We start from the raw sequence: 25802 nt of genomic DNA on the forward strand, positions 1-25802 counted from the left end.
CAGTGAATATCCTCATTAGAATCATTCTTATATATAATTCCATCTCCTACAGAGGAAAAAAATAAGGCCCAGAAAATACTTTATAATTTCTCTTCATTAAACTGATCACAAAAATAATAGCATTTCAGAGATTTGTTTTTCTTCAGTTTGACCTACGTCTTGGATTTTAAATACTAACATGCTAACTACTGAATCGTTTTCACAGTGCTTATCGAAGGCAGCAGATGGACAGCAACACTGTCATCTTTGGGCTGTAATGTGCAAACCTTCCCAAGAGCCTAGATCTACAGCTGTGGATTTTATGGTTATGTGGGGAAACAGGCGACACAATTACGGAGGGAAACGGATAAGCAGAGTGCCATTATTTTGATTTATTGCATTGTGAAGTACCAGCGAGGAGGGCCTGAGAACAAGTCCGCTTTATCAGCAGTTCTAAAGCCTTATTACCTGAGATTTGCATTCTGGAAAAGGAAAAATCAAGACTATCAATACATACATCATATGAGATTTGGGTTTTGGCTGTGATAGAACTTGTACTAACCTGAAAAAGGCTATGTGAGATTAAAGAGAGAAACCAGCTAGACACCAAATCCCGGTGAGAGACATGGATTTAACCCGAGTGCCACATACTTTAGCATAACACCTCCCTGGGGGGTGATGAGGAACGGGTGAGACATTTGAGGGCAGGCTGCTCAAGGCCACCAGCTTCGGCGTTCCTGGAAGGCCCAGACCTGGGTTGGCAGTTGTCTGTCATCCGCTCCCTTTCACTTCTCATCGTCGCGCCCATAGTTAATTGTTTGTAAGGCCCGAGCTATGAGCGTCGCCATTTCCCGGGTGCCGGCAGCAACCACTCTGCAGGACATGAGGTCGAGAGGTCCGCCTGAGGACAGAGAAGGGGAGAGGGCACCTGGGTTACTGGAGAGGGAGGAACAATCCCGAATAACTCAGCACACGCACATTCCAAGGAAAATAGAGCTCAGGCCGAGCTCGAGGCTGGACCAGAATGTGGTCTAGCCATGAGCCTGGTCAGAGGGGTGAGCCCCTTCAGCTTCTGCTCTGCCCCAGTATGAGTGCAGTCGAAGCCGCACAGAACCAGTGCCACCTTGAGGCTGTGCTGGGAGAACGTAGTTTAAGGTTCAGGACTGAGATTCAAATATCAGTTAGACCAGGAGAGGGGAGGGCAGTTCTCAAACTCTGCACTGCATGGTGGCATGGGGGACCCCATAAGACAGAGATCCTGACTCAACAGGTCTGGTGGGGCCTGGGAGTCGGCCTTTCTGATCAGCTCCTGGTGACCTGGTGCAGCTGCTCTGGTGCCCTGGTAGCTGAGGGTGGGGGAGGGGATGAAGCCCCAAGTTCTCCTGGGGGTGTAAACAGGACTAATCGCCTTGCTGGAGCCCTCCGTGCACACAAACGTGCTCGCGTGGTCATAGCCACTGTCGGACACGTTTTTAAAGGGAAACTGGCCTTGCCACCCAAGGCTGATACCTCTTCATTTTTATACCTTTCTAGTAGCTCAGTTAAGGCCTTTCAGAGGAGAAAGAGGAAAAAAGTAGAAATCAAATGACAGAAGACCCACTGAACATCCCCAGTAGTTAAAAGGGAGCCACAGTGGTTACAATAACAAGCTTGGGACTAAAAAGCTAGGAGAGAATGCAACCTAAAAGGATTCACCCAGTCTCTGACTCTTGTTCCTAAACGTCAGATGAGTGGTCAGCCTGAAGCTAGGTGGATACAACCGGAGACAGAGATGCTACGGGATTCGCCCCCCTGGGGTCAGTCACTGGGGCGCAATGCTCTTGAAGCAGAAGAACAGGTCACCTTTCGGATCCATTCTCCTAAAAACTTCATTGTAGATTGGGGAGCACACCCCTGCTCTACCTCTCTCATCGGATTTTGTGGGGACAAAAACGTGTGTGCTTAGAAAACTTTCAAATGTTATATAAAGTAAAGTGGTGCTGCTGTTACTATCCGGTCATATATCCTGATCTTAGGGTCTATTTTCACGCCTTGAGGCCTAGAACAGGAAGGCAGGAAGGGTAGGAGGGAGATGTCTGGCACTGGCACACTGCTTTTCTGATACCCTTGCGTGGTCTCTCATCAGTAGAGACTCCAAGGAAGTGGGGGAGATTCAGTCTGGTGGCATCACTAGGTCTTGTCTCTGCTGTTGTACCCCTGGGGATGGAGGGTGGGCCAAAGGTGAGAGGGGCTCACCTGAAGTATCCATCACGATGCCACCTGCTTCTCTGATGATGACCGTGGCAGCAGCCAGGTCCCAGCAGTGCAGGCCAAACTGGTAATAGGCATCTGCGGCCCCTGAGGCCAGGTGGCAGAGTGCCAGGGTGGAGCTCCCAATCACTCGGACCCTGAGAGGAGAGGGAAGAGAGTAAATGCACGTGTGAGTGGCACCACGCACAAGTTGGATTTCTCTTAAATGGCGTGCACACTGACTTCATTCAAAGTCACCCCCTCTGCTGGGCATTCCCAATAATTAAAAATGAGCCACAGGACTTCTACCAGCAAGCTCAAGATTCTGACTCTACTGTCCAGAGCAGCGCTGTCCAATAGAACTTTCTGCAATAATGGAAACATTCAGCACTGTGGTAGCTACTAGCCACCTGCGGACACTGGGCACTTGAAATGTGGCTAGTGCAACTGAAGTCAATTTTAACTCTATTGGACTCCAACTACCTTAAATTTAAATCGCCTCATGTGGCTAATAGTTACGGCACAGACCTAGAGGGAGGATGGGAGATGAAGAGGATTCACCTGGACTTGGGTTGTTTTCCCCAAGTGGCTATGGAGTCATATCATTTCTGAAGGGCTCTAAGCACACACAAGATTTGCTGGCTGGGTGGTTTGAGATCAGTTCCTTGGCTTCTCAAAGTGCTGCTTAGAAAGGAACAAAGGTCCCCTGTCCATTTCCTAACAGCTGGCTGTACGAGCTATCCTACTGGACGACGAAGCATCACGCGCTCCCTGGGCCTCAGCATGGAGAGCAATGTGCTCCTTCTGCTCCTATCACATGGGAGATCTCTTCCTCTTTCAGTCCCTGGGGAGCTGTGAGCAAGATCTGTGTGTCTGGCACACTCCTTTGGCCCCAGGTTTTCCAGGAACTGAAGTTCGTACCCATGAGCTTTGGCGTGGAGTAACCTCTCCATGTTGCTCAGGAACAATTTCAGAGTAGCAGGGTCACGTTTGGGACCAATTTCTGTTAGAACCAAGGCCTTTGAGAGATCTGCAATAGAAAGAATTTCCCAAAATCAGAAAAATCAAGTCTTGGTTCTAACTGAATAGTCGGGGTTTTCCCTGAAGCAAACTTCAAATATCAGCCTCTCATTCCTTCTCAGAATAAGTATCCTCTTTTGAGTGGTTTAGGCTATAAGGTTTTTCTGATGGCTATGTTGAAAAGGGAAGGATGTAGTGAAGAGAGAAACAAAATTCACACTCTAACTCCATTTCATCATCATCCCTTTAAAGCCATCTTCTGTTTCAGATTGCAGAGGGAGCAGATTTTTCAGTTCTCTCTCTTTTCAGGGACACTTAGCACAAAGAACTTGGAAAAGTTGGTAGCTTATGAAAATCACTATTATAGGGGATCAGCACTGGCCACCTCAAAATATGTCTCTTTGCCTTCATTATTTTTAAGAAGAAAAGACTCTGAAAGAAACTTTGACCTCCTCCCCACTATCTATCTAAAAGAAATTTAAGATAGAAGGCCTGTCCCCAGGACAGGCCCTCACCATAGATAACTCTGTGTATTGATAGACTGGGAGGGTCCATGCTAAGCCCATTCTTATCAAAGCTCTGAAAACCAAGTAAAAGTAGAGGTTATCCTCTGTAAGAGACATTTACATTTGTAAGGGAAATCTCCGTTTGTAAAGGTTATCTCCCTCTCTGTACCAGGAAGAAGGGGGGATGACCTTATCTCTAGAGACTCTTGATCACAGTGCAGGAAGGCAAGGACTTAAATCTGCATAACAACCTTACTCTTGTTTACTGTGCTTTTCTCGTATTCTCCCATAACTGACTCCCCCCACACCCAACATCCTCCTTTGTCTTTAGCCGAAGATGGTATTTAAGATGAGAGCCTCCACAATTTTGTTGAGTTACCCATTTTATTCCTGGGTATCTCCCACATATACATGATATAAAGCTTTGTTTGATTTTCTCCTGTTATTCTGTCTCATGTCATTTTAATTCAAAGCCCAGCTAGAAGGACCCAGAGTGGGTAGAGGATATGTCTTCCTCCCCTACATCATCATTCAATCACAAATAAAAACAAAATGACTCCAAGCTGCGAATGCCTACTCTTTGGAGAAAAAAAAAAAAAATGGCTCATCAAATAAATCTTTCTTTAAAAAACCTTTCTCTAACTGCTGTGATCACAAAGATGGAAATATCACCCTTGTGGAGAAAAGCAATTTTTAAATCATGTTGTTTTTGGAAAGGGAGTCTTCAGGTGTAAGCCCTGGCTGCATAGAGATGGCCAAGGCTGTATCTGTATGGCCACTGCAGCGTGAGCACAGGGTCCCTGCGATGGGAGTGCCAGGCTTCCTGCGCCAGCAGGGCGGCCCGTGGGCATGGGTGTGGGAGACATGACCGGGCTCCCTTCCTGTGCCTGACTCACTGGCGGGGGATCACAAGCACTTGTCTGTGCTTTGCCACACACCCAAACAACCAAATTTAGTGTGTCATGTCTCATCAGGCCTTGTTGCTCAGGCATGATCGGCCACACCAGGTGTGTTCAAATAACAGAACAAAGCCATTCCATGAATCAAGCAGAGGGAAAAACACGCCACAAGGTATTTCACCAAATGGGCCCAATCCCAAGTCGACATCTGCAAAGTCACCTCTCATGGGGGACCAGATGACCGTGAGAAGTCAATCTCCTCTCAGACAGAATCTATATCCATTTTCCCCTTTTCCTATATTGGAGGCTCTCATTTAAACTTTAAACATTTCCTGAAAACCGCTTGGCTCCATGCCAAGGGCCCCTGTCTTCCGGAGGTTGAATCATTCATTCCTCACCAGGCACACCCAGCACCAAAGCTGAGCTGATGACGTGCCTACTGCATGTCTGGGGTGGCTACACGGGGCTCTGCCCACAACAACAGACGAGGGGGCCCGTGGCTCCAGGATCTCCATGGACAGGGCCCAGCTGACCCCACCTCACTGGGCTGCAAACTGAGACAGTACTTCCCAGGGGAAAAAAAGACTTCTTTTGAAGAAAAAGACATCAACAGGGCCAGGTGCAGCAGGCACTCAATAAACTGAGTGAATGAACACTTTCCCTCAAACACTGGCATTAAGGAAACATTGATAAGAGTCTTCTTGTTTGGGTTAATTTGTTAAATTAATAGTATTTTTAAATTTATGGGAGGAATTTTTGAGTTAAGTAGAATTTTGTTGGCTAGCCTAAGAATCTAATCACTATGTACATCACTATTTTCTGGGGGTAAATGAACTCTGAATGATAAATATTTTAGTCAAAAATGCTCTTTTGAAAGATAACATATTGTAATTCGGGGAGTGCCTGTTAAACTAAAATTTAAAAGCAAATGGATGGTACATGTTATTTTAGCCAGGGAAGATCAGGAAGGACGAGCTGTCCCAGAGGAGGCCACGGAGGAAAGCGCAGGGAAGCACCAGTGGCATCTTGCCTAATCCTACTGCTAATTCCCTTGTCTAACTTCAGGTCTTACATACACCCACATGTGTGCACAAACATCATATTTTTAAAAACAGTTTTACAGGTGATTCTGTAACTCACTCTTTTGACATAACAATATATCAAGCACACCTTTCACCATCCCTCCGTACTCACAAAGACGATTGTACTCAATGGAAGAAGTGCACTTGGTTTAACCATCCCCCATAGATGAACATTTCAATTCTTGTTATTATAAACAACGCTATCTTTTTTTCTATATAGGTTTGTGCAGCCATGTTGATATTGTTTTCAGGATAGATTAATAGAAGTGGGATTTCTGAATCAAAGAGTGTGCATGTTTTAGATTTTGATAATTTCTTCCAAATTGCCCTCCAAAAAAGCTGTATCAGTTTCACCACCATCCCCCTGCCCACTAGAGTATGATCTTGTACTATTTTCAAGTCCCTAATAGGTATCCCTTACTGCAGAATATATACTTTAAGACCGATTTTCTTTGAGAGCTAACATCAAGAGAATAACCCTTACATACTGAGCACTTCCTGGCTCCAGGATCTTAATCACCCTGGGAAGATATTAAGGAAGACCCTAAAGATTCCCCCCCTAGGAACTAGAAAGCCAGACAGTCAATTTCCATAGGAAGATAAGCACCTACTTGTAATCAGGTTCATAAGATGTAACTACTCGGATGTTAACTAGCTTATTGTGGTGATCATGTAACGATATATACAAATGTCAAATCATTATGTTGTATACCTGAAACCAATATAATGTTATATGTCAATTATACCTCAATAACAATAGTAAAAAAAGATGTGACTACTCCTTCAGGCCAAAGCCTAGCCCAATCTGTCCTGCTGCAGGAAGAACAGGGATTTTCAAACTAGATACCACAGGGCTATTTCACAAAGGAAAATCAAGCAAAGTGTGGAAACAGCAATTGCTCACATTTACCAAGCCTTACTCTCTCCAGATAGGCCTGTGCTAAGCACTTTCCATTTATGATTCCATTCCTCTATTACATTTATGATCCATTTATGGTTCTATTCCTCTACCACATTTATGATCCATGTATGATTCCATTCCTCTATTACATTCACTCTCTCACTGCCCTTGTTTCACAGATGGGGAAACCAAACCTAGAGAAGTGATCTGTATGAGGTTGTACAGCTTTTAAGCAGAGAGGCCCAGACTTAAACTCAAGCTTGTCTGGTGATTATGTGAAAGAAAGGGTTTCTTCCCATGGCTTTTTTTTTTTTTTTTTTTTGGTGAGGAATTTGGCCCTGAGCTAACATCTGTTGCCAATCTTCCTCTTTTTGCTTGAGAAACATTGTCCCTGAGCTAAGATCTGTGCCAATCTTCCTCTATTTTGTATGTGGGACGCTGCAACAGCATGGCTTGATGACCGGTGTATAGATCCTTGCCCAGGATCTAAACCCGCAAAACCTGGGCCGCCAAAGCAGAGCACGTGAACTTAACCACTACACCACAGGGCCAGCCCCAATCTTCCCATAGCTTTTAAGTTTGTGAAAAGATACCTCTGTATCCAATACCTTCTTCTTCTAGCTGCACCATATCCATTCTTTCTCACCCTTGCTAATCTATTTTTTTTGCAAATGAAATCAAGAATAGAGTAAAAAGGAAGTCTGAGTGCTGCCACCTACAGGCAAATGCTTTCTACTGTTTTATTTTGCCCCAGATAAGGAAAAAAAGATAAAAATTACAATCCCCTCTACTTAATATCGTCTTATTATTTCCGACTAGTTATCCAGAATTACTATGACTTTTGCATTTTATTATTCTTTATCCGATATTTATTATAATATTTTAGCTCTTAATGAAACACTAATATATTTAATTTAAAATATTCTGTGATTCATGGGTGTGTGTGGGGGAATGGTGAATTATTGCCTAATGGGTACAGAGTTTCTATTTGGAGTGATAATTTTGGAAATAGTAGTAATGGTTGCACAACATTGTGAATGTCATTAATGTCACTGAATTGTACACTTAAAAATAGTTAAAATGGCAAGTTTTATGTTATATATATTTTACAACAATAAAAAAAACCCTAATGGATTTTAAAGTAGGGCATCTCTGTATACTCTTTCAATAAACAGATTTTGGGGTGAAAAAAACAATAGTCTGCTAATAGACTTCCAACAGTTTGAAAACCCTCTTTGTGGTTGAGCAAAGTTAAACACTCAGAGTATCAGAGTCGTGTTGTCTTAAGAGAAATTTTACAACTTAAAGGTAAGAGAAGCAAGTCATTTGTATCCACTGAAATATGTGCTCATGGAGAAAGAGGTGACTCTGCTTTACAGTCTGGAAAATACCCGCTATGAACACAGGCTGGTTTTGCGGAATGCAGAACCCTCGTGACAACATTTATACCAGCAGGTATTTTTATACATATGTCCTAATTCTTTCAGACTTCTTACAGACCGTTAAGAGCTATTCGTATGAAAATAAAATTTAACTTTATTTAACCTAAAAATATAGGTACTGGACAGAACAAAGGTTGGTGGTTGCTGGAGGGCTGGGGAGAGGGGGTGGGGGGCGAGCGCTTACCAGGGACGGGTTTTACCTCGGAGCGATGCGAAGGGCAGCATTGGGGATGAACTGACTGGTGCTTAATTTTTACTTTAAAATGGGTAACTTTATGTTATTTGACTTTCACTTCAATATATTATTTTAAAAAACAAACAAGTAATTTAGGGGGAAAAAACGTACTGTTTAGAATCGTGGGAAAGACAGAATTGGAAACCTATGTAACAGCCACATAGTTTTTAACCTCTCCAAATCCTCTCTGATGAAAACAGACAGAAATAGAGAGCAAAAGACGAAACTATACACATCAGCTACAAAAAAAACTACATCCACAAAGTATATCCAACCCCCAGGACACAAGTGGGTGGGGCAAACCTCCAAAAGCTACAAAACCACATGGCATCAGGAGGAAGAGAGAAGCATCAAGCAACTGTTGGACCTAAGAACAGGAGAACCTCAAAATCACCCACAGACACCCACCGGAAACCAGCTCAGGCCAGTGTGAGAGGAGCACAGACTGAGAGGGGCCGTGTACACATCGGTTCCGGGATCCCTGCTATGGGGTGCGGGGTAAGGTCTGAAGGGAGGAAGCTGACCAGCCCCATGACCTGTCATAGCCAAATGAGCAGGACCTCTTAGGGCAGGACCCAGCACTGTGCAGAAACTTATGGGAGTGAATTCCAAATTCACTAGATAGGAATAATAGGGGTAAAGAGAAGATCCAGATAACAGTGAAGGAGGGGGAACACAGACAAAAAAATCTAATGTCAAGGCCAATTTTTGAACACTTCACATAAACAACAGAAGAGGGAGCTCTAGAGCCATGAAACTACAAAAAATGTCCAGAACTTGTTCCTTACCCTCCATGCCTCCAAAGTTCAGAGCAGATTTCTAGTACAAATAAGTAATTAAAAAGAATCATGGTTGAAATCCACACACCATTATCATAAGAAAAAAGAGACTCAGGAGCAGAGTAACATCTCTGCAGTCGATCAAATGCCAGAAAGATTTGTCCACAAAACTGAAGTAGCTTTATGTAAAAGAAATAGAGTATATGGAATGAAATCTTACTAATTGCAACAACATGGATGGGCATTATGCTAAGTGAAATAAGTCAAGACAGAGAAAGACAAATACTGTATGATTTCACTTATATGTGGAATCTAAAACAAACAACAACAAAAGCCAAGCTCATAGATACAGAGAAGAGATTGCTGGTTGCCGGGGTCGGGGCAGGGGAGGGTTGGGAGATGGGCGAACAAGTGAAGGGGGTCAAAAGGTACAGACCTCCAGTTATAAAATAAGTCAGTCCTGGCGATATAATGTACAGCATGGTGACCACAGTGAATAATAATACCATACCGCATATTTGAAAGCTGCTAAGAGAGATCTTAAAAGTCCTCATCACAAGAAAAAAATTTTGTAACTATGTGTGGTGATGGATGTCAACTAGACTTACTGTGGTGATCATTTCACAAAATATACAAATATCAAATCATTATGTTGTACACCTGAAATAATATGATGTTACATGTAAAGTATACCTCAATTAAAAAAAGAAATGAGGAATATATGAAAGAACAGTGTAACTCAAAGTAAAGGTGACAGAACTTAAGAATTAGAAAAGAAAACATTTCAAGATGTTTAACAAACAAAAACAAAACAAGCAGATTAAACTAAAGGAACACAGAATGAATAAACCCAATAGACTGTACTTTACAAGAAACAGAGGATGAAGGAGCAAATTTTTAAAAATAAAAAAATTGGTGGAAAAGGTAAAAAGAATTCAAGAGAAAGTGACATATAAACAAGGTAAGCAGAGAAGACCCAACATGCATATAATAGGAGACCCAGAACACAAAAAACTAAGCAATAGAATTTGGAAATGAACAAATACTAAAAACTATAATTCAAGAAAACTCTTCAGAAATAAAAAAAAAAAAAGGACTTGAAATTACTATTGAAAGGGCACACCATGTACCTAGGAAAACTGACTCAGAAGAAACAATATTTTATGAAAATTACTGTACTCTACAGAAAAAGAAAAAAATCCTTTCAGCATTCAGGCAAAAAACCAAAGTCCCACATAAGGGAAAGAGAATCTAATTGTCTTTAGAGTATAAAGGCCACTGATAAACTTTAACGAACGTATAAGAACTCAGGAAATACTGTTCCTGTGAGCCCTTCCTAAGAAATCAAACGGGGAAGTTCTCAAAATGTGGTCCCTGAACCTCTTTCAGGAATCTGTGCAGTTAAAACAATTTTCATAATAATACTAAGACATTATTTGCTCTTTGCACTGTGTTAACATTTGCACAATGAGTGGACAAAGCAAGGCAGAGCAATGCCCCTTCTAGTAGTCACTGCAAACTTCTCTGTGACACTCACATAAGAAGTCAGTTTTACTTAAGAATGATGAAGCTATAAAAATTACTCATTGTATTAAATCTTGAACCCTAAGTACATGTCTTCTGAATATTCTGTGTGATGAGATGGGAAGTGCACACAGAAAACTTAGATAAACTACAGTTATTCAGAGTTGGGTATTTGAAGGCATTTTCTTGAAAATGAAAGAAGTGAGCCCATCACTTCAATTGCCAAGGTTGTCAATGATAAAATTCAAGGTTTCAAGCGGAAATTAGAATTTGGGAAGACTTGTATCTATCACTGAAAGCTTGACACCTTCCCAACACTTAAAGATTTCTTATAAAAAGAGTGGTGATATTAATTAATATGACTTTTTAAAGTATTTTAAGATGAACGATGTCAACATTTGAAAGAGCTTGATAATCTCACTGATCCCATATTTTCCAAATGACTGATGCATGATGTTACAAAATCATCCGTGAGCAAAAGATCCATTCAAATAGGAGACAGCCTAATGGATTTCAATGTAACTGAGTAGAAAAAAACTTATTGATATGTCATTAGACAACCCACTGCACCTAACCTTTAAGAAACCACCACTTCTTGAGTTTTGGTGTGGCATCAAAGAAGAATATCCTCAATTATCTGAAAAGTCTATTAAAATATTCCTCATTCCTCCATTTTCCAACCACTTATCTGTGTAAGGCCAGATTTTCTTCACACATCAAGATAATATATTACAACAGATTGAATACAGAAGCAGATATGAGAATCTAGTTGTCTTCTATTACAACAGACATTAAGGAAGTTTGGAAAAAATGTAAAACAATGCCACTCTTCTCACGAAAAATTGTTTTGTTTTGGAAAATATGGTTGTTTCCCACAGAAATATATTATTCATGTTAACACAATGAGCTTTTTTTATTTTAAAAATAAATTAATAAGTATTTTTACAATGTGTTTAAATTTCTAATACAAAAATATCAATAGATACAACTTAAACAAAAGCTCTTTGGGGGCTTCAATAATTTTTTCAAGAGTATAAATTGGTCCTAAGATCAAAATTGAGAAATGCCATACCAGTGAATGAGCTCCCACAACCAAAACGAATGGAGAAACAGCAACGTAAAGGACTGGTGGTGGGTATTAAATTTACATTTACCTTGGAACCAAGACGAAATACTAAATGATAGTTTTAGGGTGAGAGCATGGCACACAATGGCTGGCTGCTCTGCCAATGCACATACCACGCAACCATCCAAAATTGGAAAGATACCGAGGAGAGGACGTGACAAGGAGAATAAGCTTGCCAACTGTGTTGTAGTTACTAAGAGTCAAAGGGTATCATTTTTTAATCATGTACTAGAGCATCTGAGAGGGGAAGAAGAGGTTACAAGCTAAGTTTAGTATTACTGATAACATAGAACCAACAGACAATAACCCAAAAAAGAGAGGACTAGGGATATTATATAAAATTTTTAATATAAAGGAAATTATTAGAATAAAAATATAAACCTTTCTAAATACCAAAATGAAGAATAGTAGCAAACAAAACAGCTGCTTATTTAAAAAAACACACCTAAGATAAACAATGGAATGAGAGCCTTTTTTAAACGGTTCTCTCCAGGGGGTGGGAGAGAATGGGGTAAAAGGCAGGATGGAAGCCGAGCCTCTGTGAATCTACTTCGTTTTACAGATTTGACTTTGGAACAAAGTACTTTTTTTTTTACATAATTACAAAATAAAACCAATTTTTAAAAAAGTAATCCTTCTAAATTAAAAATAAAGTGAAACAAATGAATCTAAGTGATTATCCTCAGTTGGTGGCGTAACAAAGGGAACCAAGAACCACTTCAGAGGCTCACAGCCGCCTGACTCCAGATCCCAGCGGGATGTTTGCTAAGGACGAAAAGAACTCCAAAAAGACATAGCAATGCAAAAAACTCCTTCAAGCTACATTTGGTAATTATTTGTCGAAAGTAGGGTTAGTGTGTTTATTCTGAAACTGATGTGTGTGGGTTGTGGGATAAAGCGAACAAGTGACTGTGACATTATTACATTTATCATTCCTGGTGTCACGTGCACTAGGGGGCAGAGGAGACAGAGATGGAAGAGTTAAGTAGAGAACCTCGTAGTCATACATGTGAATCAGGAACACCAGTATAAACTCATGATGAATTTTATATTTAAAGACAATTTATTTCCTAGCTCTGTCCACTGAAAAAGCCTAGCAACAAAGCCTGAGCCAGGAGCCACACGGACCCCTGGACCCCAGAGTGTGGCCTGGAAAGGCCGTTTTCCATAAGATGAGACAAGTAGGAATCTGAACACTGACTGTGATTTCAGGAATGATTGCTAATTTTTGGAGGACTATGATATCGGTATTGTGATTGTTTTCCAAAGAATCGTTTGTACATTTTTTAGATACATACTGAAATACTGACTAGAAAGGGATATTATATCTGGGATTTGTACTGGGGAGTTGTTTGGGGCGGTGGGAGTCGGGTGGGGTATGGATGAAGCAGGACTGGCCATGAGTTGACAATATTGGACACATGATGGGTCACACGGGTTCACTGTACTTTTTGTATCTACTCGGTACACGTTTTAAGTTTGCATGGTGGAATTTGCAGAAAAAGCTACCTTGAAATTCTGGCCTCCATCTAATCCTTTACCCCTAACCAGTGTAGTTTTGTTTTATTCGTTAATTTGTGAGTTGAAGACATTTCAGAAAGGTGTAATAGGAACAGGAAAAGAGAAAGCAAAGAAAGCAAGGAGAGAAAAATTAGTGGTGGTTGTTTCAATGACGGTTTCCTCCAGAAATGCATCCTGATTTTAACAACGGGTTATAACTGATTGAGCCTGTGGAAGACTCAAGTTTCTTCTTTGATAACGACTCTCATTTTTGGGTACTACGTAATAGGGACTTTCCTGAGTGCTTTCTCTACACAATTTTATTTAATCCTCACAGCTACCACATCCCACTTTATAGATGAGGACTGAGGTTCGGAGAGGCTAAATGACCAGTCACAGCATCAAAAGGTGGCAGAATCAGGATTTGAAACCAGGTCTGTACAACACCTGACGACTGTGCTGCTGAAGAGTGTGCTCCACCACCCCCCGCAGAAACCTAGTCACCCACCAAATAGACAACAGCCAGGCTGAAAACACACTGGACTTTGTGAGTTAGATTTTTTTAAAAATCACCAGTGAGCTTTGGAACATGAGCAATTCTGAGAGAAATGTGAACCACAGCCTCGTTGTAGGGAGGGGTTATGACATGTGAGCAATGAATGCTTGGGGGACGGGAGGGCCTACAACAGGCCAGACACAGTGGTGACCCAGAGTCCCTGCCCACGTGGGTGAGACAAGCGGGGCTGGGCGGGTGGTCTGAGAGCCCCACTAAGGACGTGAAGCTGCCATGCATGACTAAGCCACGCAGGCAGCCGACCAGGAAGCCAAGTACGTATGAATAGAGCTGAGTGTTATAATCAAATGGAATATAGAGCAAAGTTCACCTAAACGTGTTTAATAACATGCTTCCTCACTACTGAGTTACACAATTCAGCTTGAGCGGTTACCTCTTGGCATGTGTAGCTGTAATTAATGCTACTTTTTACATAGCCAAACAAAACATTTCTGGGAGAGGGAGAAACGGGGGCAGGGCTGGAAGCTGTTCTGGAAGCTCTCTGTGATTCAGAAGCAGTAACTGCTCACTGCGTCCTGCTGGTCCCACCTCTGAAGCCTCCTGTGACCTTCTCCCCTTACCCGGGCATGCTCACGACTCTCCTGGGCCTCCAGGGAGCCTCCTCAGTCTCCCCATGGTCCTGCCCCATCCATCCTTCACCTGGTGGTAAGTCATCTCCCTAGCAGCCCAGCTGATCACTGGGTCATGGTGCTGCCCCACAGGGCTCCTGCTGCGCACTCTCCCCTCCCTCCAGCCCCAGGCTCCTGCACGGCACTGCTCACACTGGGACCAGATCACAGCTGGAGGAGCAGCTGGGGGGCAGGGACTCACCTTACTCCTCTCATTGCCTCTGAGGCCATCTAGGCACAAATGTGTCACCCAGGGAAGAAGAAAAGGCAGAGTAGAGACAGTGAATAAAGGGTGCTAGGAAACGAATTTTAAACAGAGAGCCTGGAAATGGGTACAGAGGGGAGGCAGTAAGGAAGGCAGAGGAAGCTCAGAGGGGCAAGTGTTGACACCCACAGATTGAAGCCGTGATGGGGGCAGATACCTCGTAACGTCCCACTTCACGGGGTTAGCAATTAGCAGGAACTGTGCTTTCTAACCTTTTCAGACTCAAATATGGACATTAGGGAGCTTTTCAAGTTTCCTCCTAATCCAGTGCTTCTTGTCTGGGGCTCTTTTATTTCTGGCTTACGTTTTTCTGTCCCCTACAGTACCTGTCCCACAAGGCGATAAAATATCACTAATCAGCGTGAGATGCCAAAAAGAGTGAAAAACCTGAACTGCATATTATTAGCAATATATAGTTACATGCAGTTTAAGTCTAACAGTAGCTCCTTTATAAAAGCTACTGGATGTCCTCGAGGTTCTGCTTTAGCAATAACGACAGTGGAACATCTGTGGTGCGTGAAAACATCGCCTATTTACACGCCTCTTTCCCGCAGCCATCTGTCTTCTCACAGAAGCTGAAGCCAACTGCAGTTCGTCCACATCCAGGAGCCAGAGTCTGCACCTGGAGATTGACCTTAACCCAGATGCTCTGAGGGCCACAGAAGAGCCATGACTCTGCCCTTGGCCTTGAACTCAGTTCTGCTAGAGACCAAATCCTAACTGGTGACTGGATTTCGTTTAGCATTAAAGATGAAAGATGTGAGTGCAAAACAGAATGAGACTATTTAAAGCTCCTGGCCACATTTACAAAAACATTAAGATACAGAACTGGCTCGACTTCCAGTTCATCAGGGACATGATGTCCCTAAAGAGATTGAACCCTCAGCAGGAGATTTCCACCACCGTCTCATAGAATGATGACTTTTGGCATTTTCCATACACATTTTTCAATGTGAAATGAACTGAGACAAGCCACGTGAAGCCCACCTGTCTCCCTGGAGACCCGGAGTTGCTGGCCATTGCAGAAGGCCCCCTGGCCCCTCCGGCCCGTGTACAGCCGCTCCTCTGTGCAGTGGTAAATCACTCCAAATTCGAGCTGTGGGACACAGGGGCAGGACAGAAAACAAACTCGGTTCACTCACTTGACACAGAAAGTAACACACAATTCAAAGGGGAAGGTGCTCCAGATGTTACAGCTGCTGCAAGCACAACGTGATACAAATGGCCTTTCAAAAGGGAATTGAAAAATCAGCATCTAGATTCAAAACTAGGTCTGGACATAAAGCTAACTTTCTCTTTTTAAATAACTATATTTAAAACTATATTAAAACTATATTAAAAATTAACATCATAATCAAGCATTAATAAGTAAAAGTTATTGAAAATGCTTAATTCTTTACATAGCCCTCTTTTTTCTCTTTTTCTGGGGTGACTCTAATCCAACCCCACAAAAAACCCTCAAAACTGCTGATGTGTGAAGAATTAAGAATGCATCTTTAAAGCCAACAGAATCACAGAACCCAAGGACAGCCCCAGGAAGAGAGAGGTGGTCACCAAAGAGGGGCTCATCCCTGAGCCGGCGGCTCCCTCAACAGCAGGCAGACAGCACACAGCAGGTGACAAAGGCCCTGGACGACAGTCTCCCAGGAAGGCACGGGAAGGCACGGTAGAAAGAAGAGGCGCGCATGGAAACAATGCTGCCTTACTCCCCACACGTTTCTGTTGCCTTTCCTCTACCGGCTGCTCATTCAGGGTTAATAATGGCTAGTGTGCTTGGTTGGGGGCTTAGCCAAGCGTCCGTCTCTCTGGAAAATGAAGACAGACCCAGGCCAAATGCCTTAGGAACGTCTCGGCCAGCCCGGGGTGAGCACAACCACAGTGGAATGGACTCCCTGACCTGCAGGAATGGGGTTTATTTCTGGGGAGGATCGCTCGGTCAGCACTTACAGAGAGCCTACACTTTCCAGCAATACTTATCTGTCCTTCCTCCTCCCTTTCCACTGCCCTGGCTTTCACAGGGTTCCCAAATCCGGGTCAGTCCTAGAACCCCGCTGGCCTCTGAGACCCTGTGGTGCGGGCCTTGCAGCCCTGGGGCAGGCAGGCGGCCGGGAGGCCTCTGCTGGCAGGAAGGAAGGGTGAGGAACGGTGGGACGCTCCCCTTGACGAGGGGCCCTCCATTACAAGCCGGGACCCCCTGTGTGCAGTCACACACACCAGACCCAGCACAGGCGGCCGGCCTCGCCATCGTGACTTTGCCATTGAGACCTTGCCGGCTGCAGCATTTTTGTCCCCCACCCCCACCCCACCCACATGAGGTCATGAGCATCACCCACTGAGCTTACGGCTCAACCTCCCACTCCGTCTCTATGACAACCTTTAACAGAGAAACAAGTGAGCAATTAACTAACTCCTTAACCAAATTTCAATATTAAAGTTCTCACTTATCTTCAACGTAAGTACTTTTACACAGGTATAAACTTCTCAGTTTCCATACTAGGGAGTCTGCTAACATTGAGGATTAAGATGAGACAACAGTGTTCTAAAGGAAGATTGTCTTTGAAAAACACCGAGCCCCAGTCCTATGTAAATAAAACTGTAGTAATTACAAAGAAATTAAGGCTTTTCCTAAGTGTTACTGCCTTTTATGCAGGTCCTATAATATTGCTTAGTTCCGAGGATCTATGGGAATCCTGAAACAGCCACGTTCTCATCCTAACAGCTAGAGGAGATAAAGAAGAATTAATAGAATATTAGGATTAAAAATGTCCTCCAAAAATAGGAGTTCCTTTTGAGTGTGACTAGATCACACGCCCCAGGGGTCAGATGGAGACTAACTCGGACCATTTGCTCAGAACTTCCCCCTCCACAGCAGCGTCACAAAAAGACCACAGTGGAAACAAGGGCCAGCCATGGTGGGGTGAGGGCCGGCCATGGAGCCCCAAACCTACACACCCCCAAACAGGTTTGCATTTGTTTACTTCCTCAGATTTGAAAAACACATACTTGGATTTACTAGTCATGATTAAGGCACATGACAAAGAGAAAAACAGGAATGTAGAGGTTGAAACCAAACAGGAAGATGACTAAAGGAAGCCTGGAGCCCTGGGGACCCCAAGGGGTTTGGGGGCCGCCGGCCCTGGGGCCCCACCCACCACGCACCTCTTGGTTCACAGCAAATCCAATGCTTACTGCCACAGTTGGAAATCTGCAAAAGAAAACAGAATGGTTTCCACTCTAAAACATAACTGGTCTTTACCAACATGGAAACTCTTAGGAGTCTCTGTGTGGCTGTGTAGCATCGTCACTCAAGGCAAAGAAGGACCTTTCTACAGTGTGAGTGTGTTTGCTTTTTTAAAAAACTACTTCCCACAATTTCACTAACTGCTTTCAAAGACAAACAGGTTTAGCTGACCATGTTGTAAGATAGTCGACCCAGAAAGAAAGCAGTATTCTGAAAATCACGTAAGATTGATGTAATTCAACAATGACCATCCAGTACCCAATTGAGAGAGATTTTAATAATCAGCTTTCTGGTTCTGAGAGACGGCCAAAAAGGGCAGACCTATGTCCCAGGCGGGGTGAGAGGGCCCCCAGGAGGTACCATTGCAGGCCCCAGGCCACAGCCTCCACCTAGAGGCCAGGTCTGGGTGACAACGACACCCCTCCTCGTCCCGTCTCCTGCGTGAGCTCCCAAGCAGCCAAGAGCAGGCACGGGCCATGGCAGTGGAAGGCCAGTTGTGATGTCGCAGTTTGCTTGGGGTTTGATTTTGTGATTTTGTTGTTGCTGCTCCTCATCTTCAAAATAAACTCTCTTTTATGTGAAGATCATCAGAGCTTAACAACAAGTAGGAACAAGGGAAGCCTGGGTACAGCTAACTTACAGGAAAACTATGAAACCAGTCATACACGGACCTGAACCCTGAGCGAGGTGGCAGCCACGTGCACTGCCATCACCAGTGGCTGGCTTACGAGTAAGTACACCATGCGCCAGGCTCGGCTTTAGTTCCAACTCTCAGAAGCGCTCTCTTCCACTTGCTTTAGTCCCGACTCTGCTGGACACAGAATGAACAGGCCATACCTGAACTGCAGTGGCCAAAGGCTTCCAGATGTCTTTAGGCCACGAGGATTGCTACAGCTGTGGCCCTCAGTGGTGTTCTAGAACTGTAAGGGTCAGTACCACAGCTTCTTTTCCAAATAATGCCCTTCTGCAAGTTGTGTCTCTGGACCCACATTCCCCTCGGCCCTGGGGCCACCAAAGCCACGAAAGACACTCAGGTGGACGTGTGGCCTTCACCATACAACGAGGCTCAGCCACCCTGCCCCCACAAGCACACTGGAATGACGAGCAAGACAGAGTAACAGGCGCTCCATTGAGCAAAGCACACCTGAGAGGGAGACCTGTGATTCCATGTGAACTCCCCAGGGGAGCGTCACACTTGAGGTAAAACTGTCGTCTGGTGACCCTGTTGCTATCACCAGATGGCACTATTCCATTGCCTCAAAAGGGCCACCTGTGTGGGCATGACTGACTGAATTCCCAAGACAACCCACTTTAAGAAAAGGGTGATGATTAACATGATACATTGGAATTACTTTACATACTTACAAACAAACCTACCACTTGAGGCAAAACATAGAGGACAGCACGAAGAGCGAACCCCGTAACCTGGCTCTGCTCACACTTTCTCACTTGAAGTAAGGAACCGGACTGTTTCCTAGTCATCTACGGTAGGGGTCCAGCTGTGCTGGCATGGCCTTCGAGCTTGTGGGGAATGCAGATCCACCGGCCACCCCAACCGACTGAATGGGAGCCTGGGGCTGGGCCAGGAACCTGTGTGAACCAGCTTTCCGGGGGCTCTACATGGGTTGAAGTCAGAGAACCACCCTCTGTGGAAATCACATCACTTTCTGTGCCCTTGGGTCCCCAGACTAGCCGGTACAGCTCTGACACCCACCCCACTAGTCAGAGCTTCTGGGGCCAGGGCCACGTCCCTGCCACCTCCCTGAGCTCTTCTGCTCACTTCCCCTCCCCCGAGAGCCCCTATGACCTTAAAACCTACTGCTTTTTGGCTGCCGTTTGCCCAGTCAGATAAGGCCCAGCCAGCTGCCAGTGGGTTCCTCATCCCGTCTCATGGCGACATGAGGTTTGCTCCCGTCTCTGAAGACAGCTCTGGAACGTCACCCCTCACGTGCCACTGTCTACACCTCGTGTTCCTGCAGCTGCTGAGCCACACACGCTTGTTTTAACCCCACTTGTTTCTCCAGGGGGCCTCCTCAAGGGGTCTTTCTTAATTCAACCAAACATTTTAAAGATAACAAACACAACGGTTTTTACACAAGTGCAGATTTCCTACATGTTCTGAGAGTATCTCACAAATGGAAAAATCTTATTTTAAAAATATCAAGACTTGATCACCTTTTTGATGAGACTATAAACCTACTAGAGGTTTGCTTATATACTTCTGTCTCAAAAAACACTGCTTTGGAAAAGACCCAGTCTTGGAGAAGAGAACAGTTTAGGCTCTAGAATGAGGGTGGCCCTCACATGCTCACCTGTGCACAAAGTTGCAGGTGCCGTCAATGGGGTCGACGATCCAGGTGGGGCTGGGGGTGAGCACGCACTTGGCCCCGGCGGCCGCAGCCTCTTCTGCAATGAACCTGTGGTGGGCAGGAGCTCAGCCTGAGAAAACGCACCAAGAACTCAAGACAAAGCGCTTCAAACTGCTCGGTCCCGTCACAGACAAAGCAGACACAGTGAAGAGATTTCATTATGGCTTCTCGGGTCAAAACGACGCAGAGTCTGTAAGACCTTCTGCTTTTCCATCTGTCTGCTAGTCTACTCACGCAGCAGGATTCAGAAAACGCAAAGTGACATCTCGATTCAGGAGTTGTGGAAAAGCAGCAGGGAGAAACACAAGAATGAAGAACACTGGGGACACATCTGACAAAGCAAAGCTACGTTCTGCTTTAACCTGAGTCTGGAGGAGAGAAGGCCGAGCACAGACGAGAGAAGAGCACGAGGACACTGGCCAGGGCGCAAGGCCCAGGACTTGGGTTCAGCTCTCCACTAGCAGGGCTGTGGCCTGAGGCAGACTGTTTCACTGGACCCTGAGGCAGACTGCTTCACTGCACCTGAGGGAAGGCGTTAAAAGTGACCCACAGCTGACACCTCCCAGGTCTGCACCCAGCTGGCCTCCCCCTGAACTGCAGACAAGGTGACAACTGCATCCATGTGTACCCACCCCCACCATTCGGGCTCCATGGGAGCTGACAGGTCTCCACAGAGGCCCTCTCTACCCGGGTCTCTGGCCTAGGAGCCCCGGGCAGGCCACACCTATGGGGCACTCCTGCCCCCTGAGAACCCAAGAGAAAGGAGAAAGCACGAGGAGAGTGAAGGTAGGATACTCGCCCGCTCCCTCTCTTCGAGTGCCCCCCACTCACCAGGAAAAGCCTCCACTCCTCCCTTCTCCTCCAGGCTCTGATACCCCCCATCAGCCTGCTCCCAGCCCCAGGCGTGCACCACAGTACTGGGCCTCATTCCTGGCCCCTCCTTTGTAATGAGTTCTCCGTAGACAAGCCCTCCTGGAACTACCCTCGCTTGAGTGGGCCATCTCTTTCCTGTTAGGAATCTGAACAAGACAACCAACATCTCAAAATTAACCTGCGCAAAAGGGAGCTCCCGGGTGTCTCCATTCACGTCTATCTCAGCAAAGGGCACTGCCAGGTACCCAGCTGCTCAGACCGAAAACTAGGGAAGCATCCTTAATTATTCTCTCTTGTCCTCCTCCCTCCCATAACCAGCCACACAGGCTCAGCACAGCTCAGTGAGGATCATTGGGCAGTGGTTTGTGCATCACAGCCACCGCCTACAAGCTGGGGTCCCTGCAGAGCGGGCCTCTGCCTACACCTCCTGGAGGTGATCTCAGGAGTGAAGAACATATTCCACCTAAAGCAGACAGGATGGGGCTTGGCACACAGAATGCTCGGTACCTGCTCTTTATTGTCTTGGAACACACTCAGGGTCACCAAGGGTAGGGCCTCTGCCCTGTGCACTGCCTTGTCACCAGGACCTGTCTATGACAGGCACCGAGCAAACATCTGTTTTATGCGTGACTACAAGGCCTTACAGAGGGGTTTTCTATTAGGTTCTCATGCATGTCCACATCTGTACTAGAGGAAAATGGAGACAAGAAGATAATACATTTTTACCAAGAAGGAAGAATGAGTGAAAAACAAGAAATGCTTCATGTCCTACTGATGGCATTTGGTGTGTTGTCAATCATGGTCATCAGGCAGCTGTTTAGCCCGTGAAGAGGTCAGAGCGTGGGGCAGGTTGCTCCCCCTCAGCCTCAAGGCACCCCTGGAAACCACTTTCCCCAGAGGAACCACATGTCCTAAGATATGGCATCAACGAACTGCAGATAAGACTGACATCACAGTATAAATGAAAAGATTGAAAATGGAAACCTCTGTAACTGCTCTGCAATAAAGGAGCCACTAGCCACATGTGGCTGTTTAAGTTTAAATAATTTAAACTAAATAAAATTTTAAAAAATTAAAAAGTCAGTTTCTTAGTCTCACTAGCCACATTTCAAGTGCTCACTAGTCACATGGGCTAGAGGCTAGCACAGTGGACAGTGCAGACAGAATGTTTCTGTCACTGCAGGAGGTTCTGTGGGCCAGTGCTGTCCTCGTCTGTAACACTGTGAAATAACAAGTGCCTTGCATTCTGATGTCACTTTTCAGTCGATACAGTGCTGTCATATACACTGTAATTCATCTGGTCCCCCAACAACTCTGGGCCCATCATTTCCATTTCACAGACTATGAAATTCATGCTCAACAGGCACACACAGTCATTATAAATTACCTGAAATACATCAGTGTATATGATGAGTGCACATATATCATTTTCAGGTTGGTGTTTCCACCCCCTCCTCCCCACCCACCGTGGTCCCCTGGAGACACCGATGCAGAAGCAGGCAAAGCACTGGCGTTGGAAAGCACTGTGTGAGACACCTGAGAAACCCACACCCTAAAAAATCGCAGCCGTGCAGAGAAAGCCTGGGTAAACACAACCTGCCCCCAGAAGCTTACAATCTACTGGGCAGACCAGATGCAGTGGACGCTGGTTCCTTGCATCTGTCTGCTCTGCATCCCCTCCTCCTGCGGGAAATGCCTCCCTACCATCATTCCCCTCCACGGGCTTTTGGATCATTTGGGTCACGGGATCCAGGCAGGCGAGTCTAGAGGGAACAAACAGTGCGGTGAAAGACACGAAATCAGGGCAGCCAGGCCGGGCAGGGTGCGGCCAGGCGGTGAGGCCCGAACTCCTGACTACAGCAGAAATGCAGGTGATGTGCATAAAGAATTTCTCCACTCGCTGATGATGGTACATGGCATTAACTCTGCCAGTTTTCTTAGCCAAAGACTCAAAGAATTAAATCTGTTTTCAACGGCTTCTTCTGTAGCTACATGATTTTCCTCCGCTGAAATGGCTTGCGATTATGTTTTTAAAGAAAAGTGTCCACACCCTAAAAACACACACATACAAGGACCAAGTGCCAAAGCTTCAACTGGGCACAAGGTCGATAAAGCAGTGAGAGGACATTACTAAGGTCAAGAAAGGAATGGAAATGACTCACCTACAAAGATCAGTTCCCACGAAACTGAGGAGGAATGTGGAGTTTTTTTCCTTTTTAAACCTGATTTTAAGTGGGAAGCTGGTACGTACTCGAGTTGGAGGGGAAGTTGCTGGGGTCTCCTGGAAGGAAGAGGAAGAGCCTCTCACAGGACTGACTTCTAACACGCGTGCCAGAGAGCACAGCCCACAGCACAAAGGTCTGCACTCGGCCCTCTGGGGGTGCTCTCAGGACACGCAGGGCCACATCAGCCGATGTGGGGGAGAGTCTATGGGCTTCACCAAGCAGCTTGCTCTGCGGCTGCCCCAATCATGCTTCCCTTGACACAGCTTTTGTTCTGCACAGTGTTTCTCAGGGGAATAACTCAAAGCGCCCACATGGAGCCCTGGACTTGCTTAGCAGTTGACTGTTCACGCCCGAGAGTTCTCCTCCTCTTTACCCAGCTGCCTGAGTCAAAGGAGATGAAGAAGATCCATCACCTCCCCACTCACTGCCTGCCTGTGGGCGGCACTCTGAGGAAGGGGTCCATGGGACCTCGTGGGACCACGTCTACTCTTCAGGCACCAAATACACCTCCCTGGTATGTGGGGAGGGATGTAGAGTTTTTAGTCACTTAAACCTGATTTTCCTTGTATGGGAAGCTAATACCTACAGAATGGGAGAGAACATTCTTCAGCTCTCTGCAGATGGAGTGGGGACATCAACTTGGACAAACGGAAGTATGAAATAATAAAGACCTTAATAAAAGCATTGGAACATCTATATAAAATCCATAACACTGGGCCGGCCCTGTGGCTTAGCGGTTAAGTGCGCACACTCTGCTACTGGTGGCCCGGCGTTCGGATCCTGGGCGCGCACCAACGCACTGCTTCTCCGGCCATGCTGAGGCGGCGTCCCACATACAGCAACTAGAAGGATGTGCAACTGTGACATACAACTATCTATTGGGGCTTTGGGGGGTGGGGAAGGAGGAGGATTGGCAATAGATGTTAGCTCAGAGCTGGTCTTCCTCAGCAAAAAGAGGAGGATTAGCATGGATATTAGCTCAGGGCTGATCTTCCTCACAAAAAAAATAAAATAAAATAAAATAAAATCCATAACACCAATAGAAAAAAAACAATGCACGTGACTAAATTTATGGAGCTCAAGGGACATTTCATAAGCCTGTCTAATGTACAGGAGGAAAAGAGCAGCTGGTGGTAAGGTTAAAAGCATGGTAACAAATTAGAACGATACATTCTGCTGCATAATTTAACTACTTCCCTTTTTTTCCTAATAGTTGTAACAAAATCTCCTTATAATTTTGATGGCCAAGTGCATCTAGGCCTTTTTTTCCTGATTAGTGTGTTTATCCTGTGATAAGGTCAGGGTCACCTTTCAGTCCACCAAGGAGCCAGGTGACGTTCCTAGGCCTCACCTTCTCAAGCCACAGCCCGACCCCTGCCAGCATCACAGCAGACATAGCGCCCAGAACAAAACACAGTGGGAAAACAACCGAAAGCAAGCGTCCAGCTGGCGGTGGCCAGGAACACATTTTTTCCAAGTCCAGGGCACACTAGACACACTGCAGGGCACAGGGGTCACCCTGATGGACGAGGCCATGTCCCTACAAGGGGGACCCAGACCCGGGCAGAGGAGGCAGCTGTGTATACGGAGCAGCTCAAGCGGCTGTCCTCCTGCCTCTGCCTGTGCCACCCAGACAAAAGGGACAAGGACGGGCTGTGTATGAACACGGTTCAGTGAGGCTACCGAATACCTTCAGTCGCTAAACCTGGATCTCACTCAAAATCATCACTGAAAACAGGTTTAGGCACCAACAAAGGCAGGCCTGGCTGGAGACTGAGCTAATGTGGTCAATGCCCACACTGTCTTCAAAGACCTGACCTGTGACACGCTCACCTTGACCTGCTGGTCTGCTTTCTGTCGTTATCACTGTAGGTCAGCACTAGTGTTGGAGCCGCAGGGATGGCCCTGGTAGGGCCCCGCATTCCCAGGTGAGGAGACTGAGACCCTGAGAAGTGGAGGGATTTGCCGCAGCTGAGGGCAGAAGCAAGTCTAAACCTTACTATTCTTTGATTCAGTCTACGCCTGTCTTCCAGATCAGGAATCCAAACTTCGGGTTTCACAAGTGAGTAAAATAAAATACTAAAACCAGGGAGCCTACATCAGCTTGTTTCTTATTTTATTAAAAATAAAATAGTTGCAGGGCCGACCCGGTGGCGTAGTGGTTAAGTTCGCCCACTCTGCTTCGGTGGCCCGGGGTTAGCAGGTTTGGATCCCAGGAGTGGACCTATGTACCACTATCAAGCCATGCTGTGGTGGCATCCCATACACAAAATAGAGGAAGATGGGTACAGATGTTAGCTCAGGGCTAATACTCCTCAGCAAAAAGAGGAAGACAGGCAATGGACATTAGCTCAGGGCCGATCTTCCTCAAAAAAGGAGGAAGATCCAAAAACCAAAAACCAAAAAAAAAAAATAAAATAAGTAA

At 45.4% G+C, this 25802-nt stretch overlaps 1 protein-coding gene across 1 annotated transcript in view; it reads right to left on the bottom strand.

Moving 5' to 3' along the window:
* Positions 1–351: 351 nt before the first annotated feature.
* The window catches only part of IMPA2 (inositol monophosphatase 2), a 45727-nt gene continuing 20276 nt past the window's right edge, over positions 352–25802 (bottom strand). The window contains exons 3-8 of the mRNA XM_004421054.3: positions 20223–20327; positions 17829–17874; positions 15657–15765; positions 3130–3238; positions 2215–2366; positions 352–880 (exon numbers count right to left, since the gene is read on the bottom strand). Coding sequence (XP_004421111.1) covers positions 765–880; positions 2215–2366; positions 3130–3238; positions 15657–15765; positions 17829–17874; positions 20223–20327 — 637 coding nt within the window. The 3' untranslated portion in view covers positions 352–764. The remainder of the gene's footprint in view (positions 881–2214; positions 2367–3129; positions 3239–15656; positions 15766–17828; positions 17875–20222; positions 20328–25802) is intronic.

Source organism: Ceratotherium simum, chromosome 14 (genome assembly GCF_057802395.1).
Source record: "Ceratotherium simum simum isolate JZ-2026a chromosome 14, ASM5780239v1, whole genome shotgun sequence".
In the NCBI taxonomy this organism is placed as follows: domain Eukaryota; kingdom Metazoa; phylum Chordata; class Mammalia; order Perissodactyla; family Rhinocerotidae; genus Ceratotherium; species Ceratotherium simum.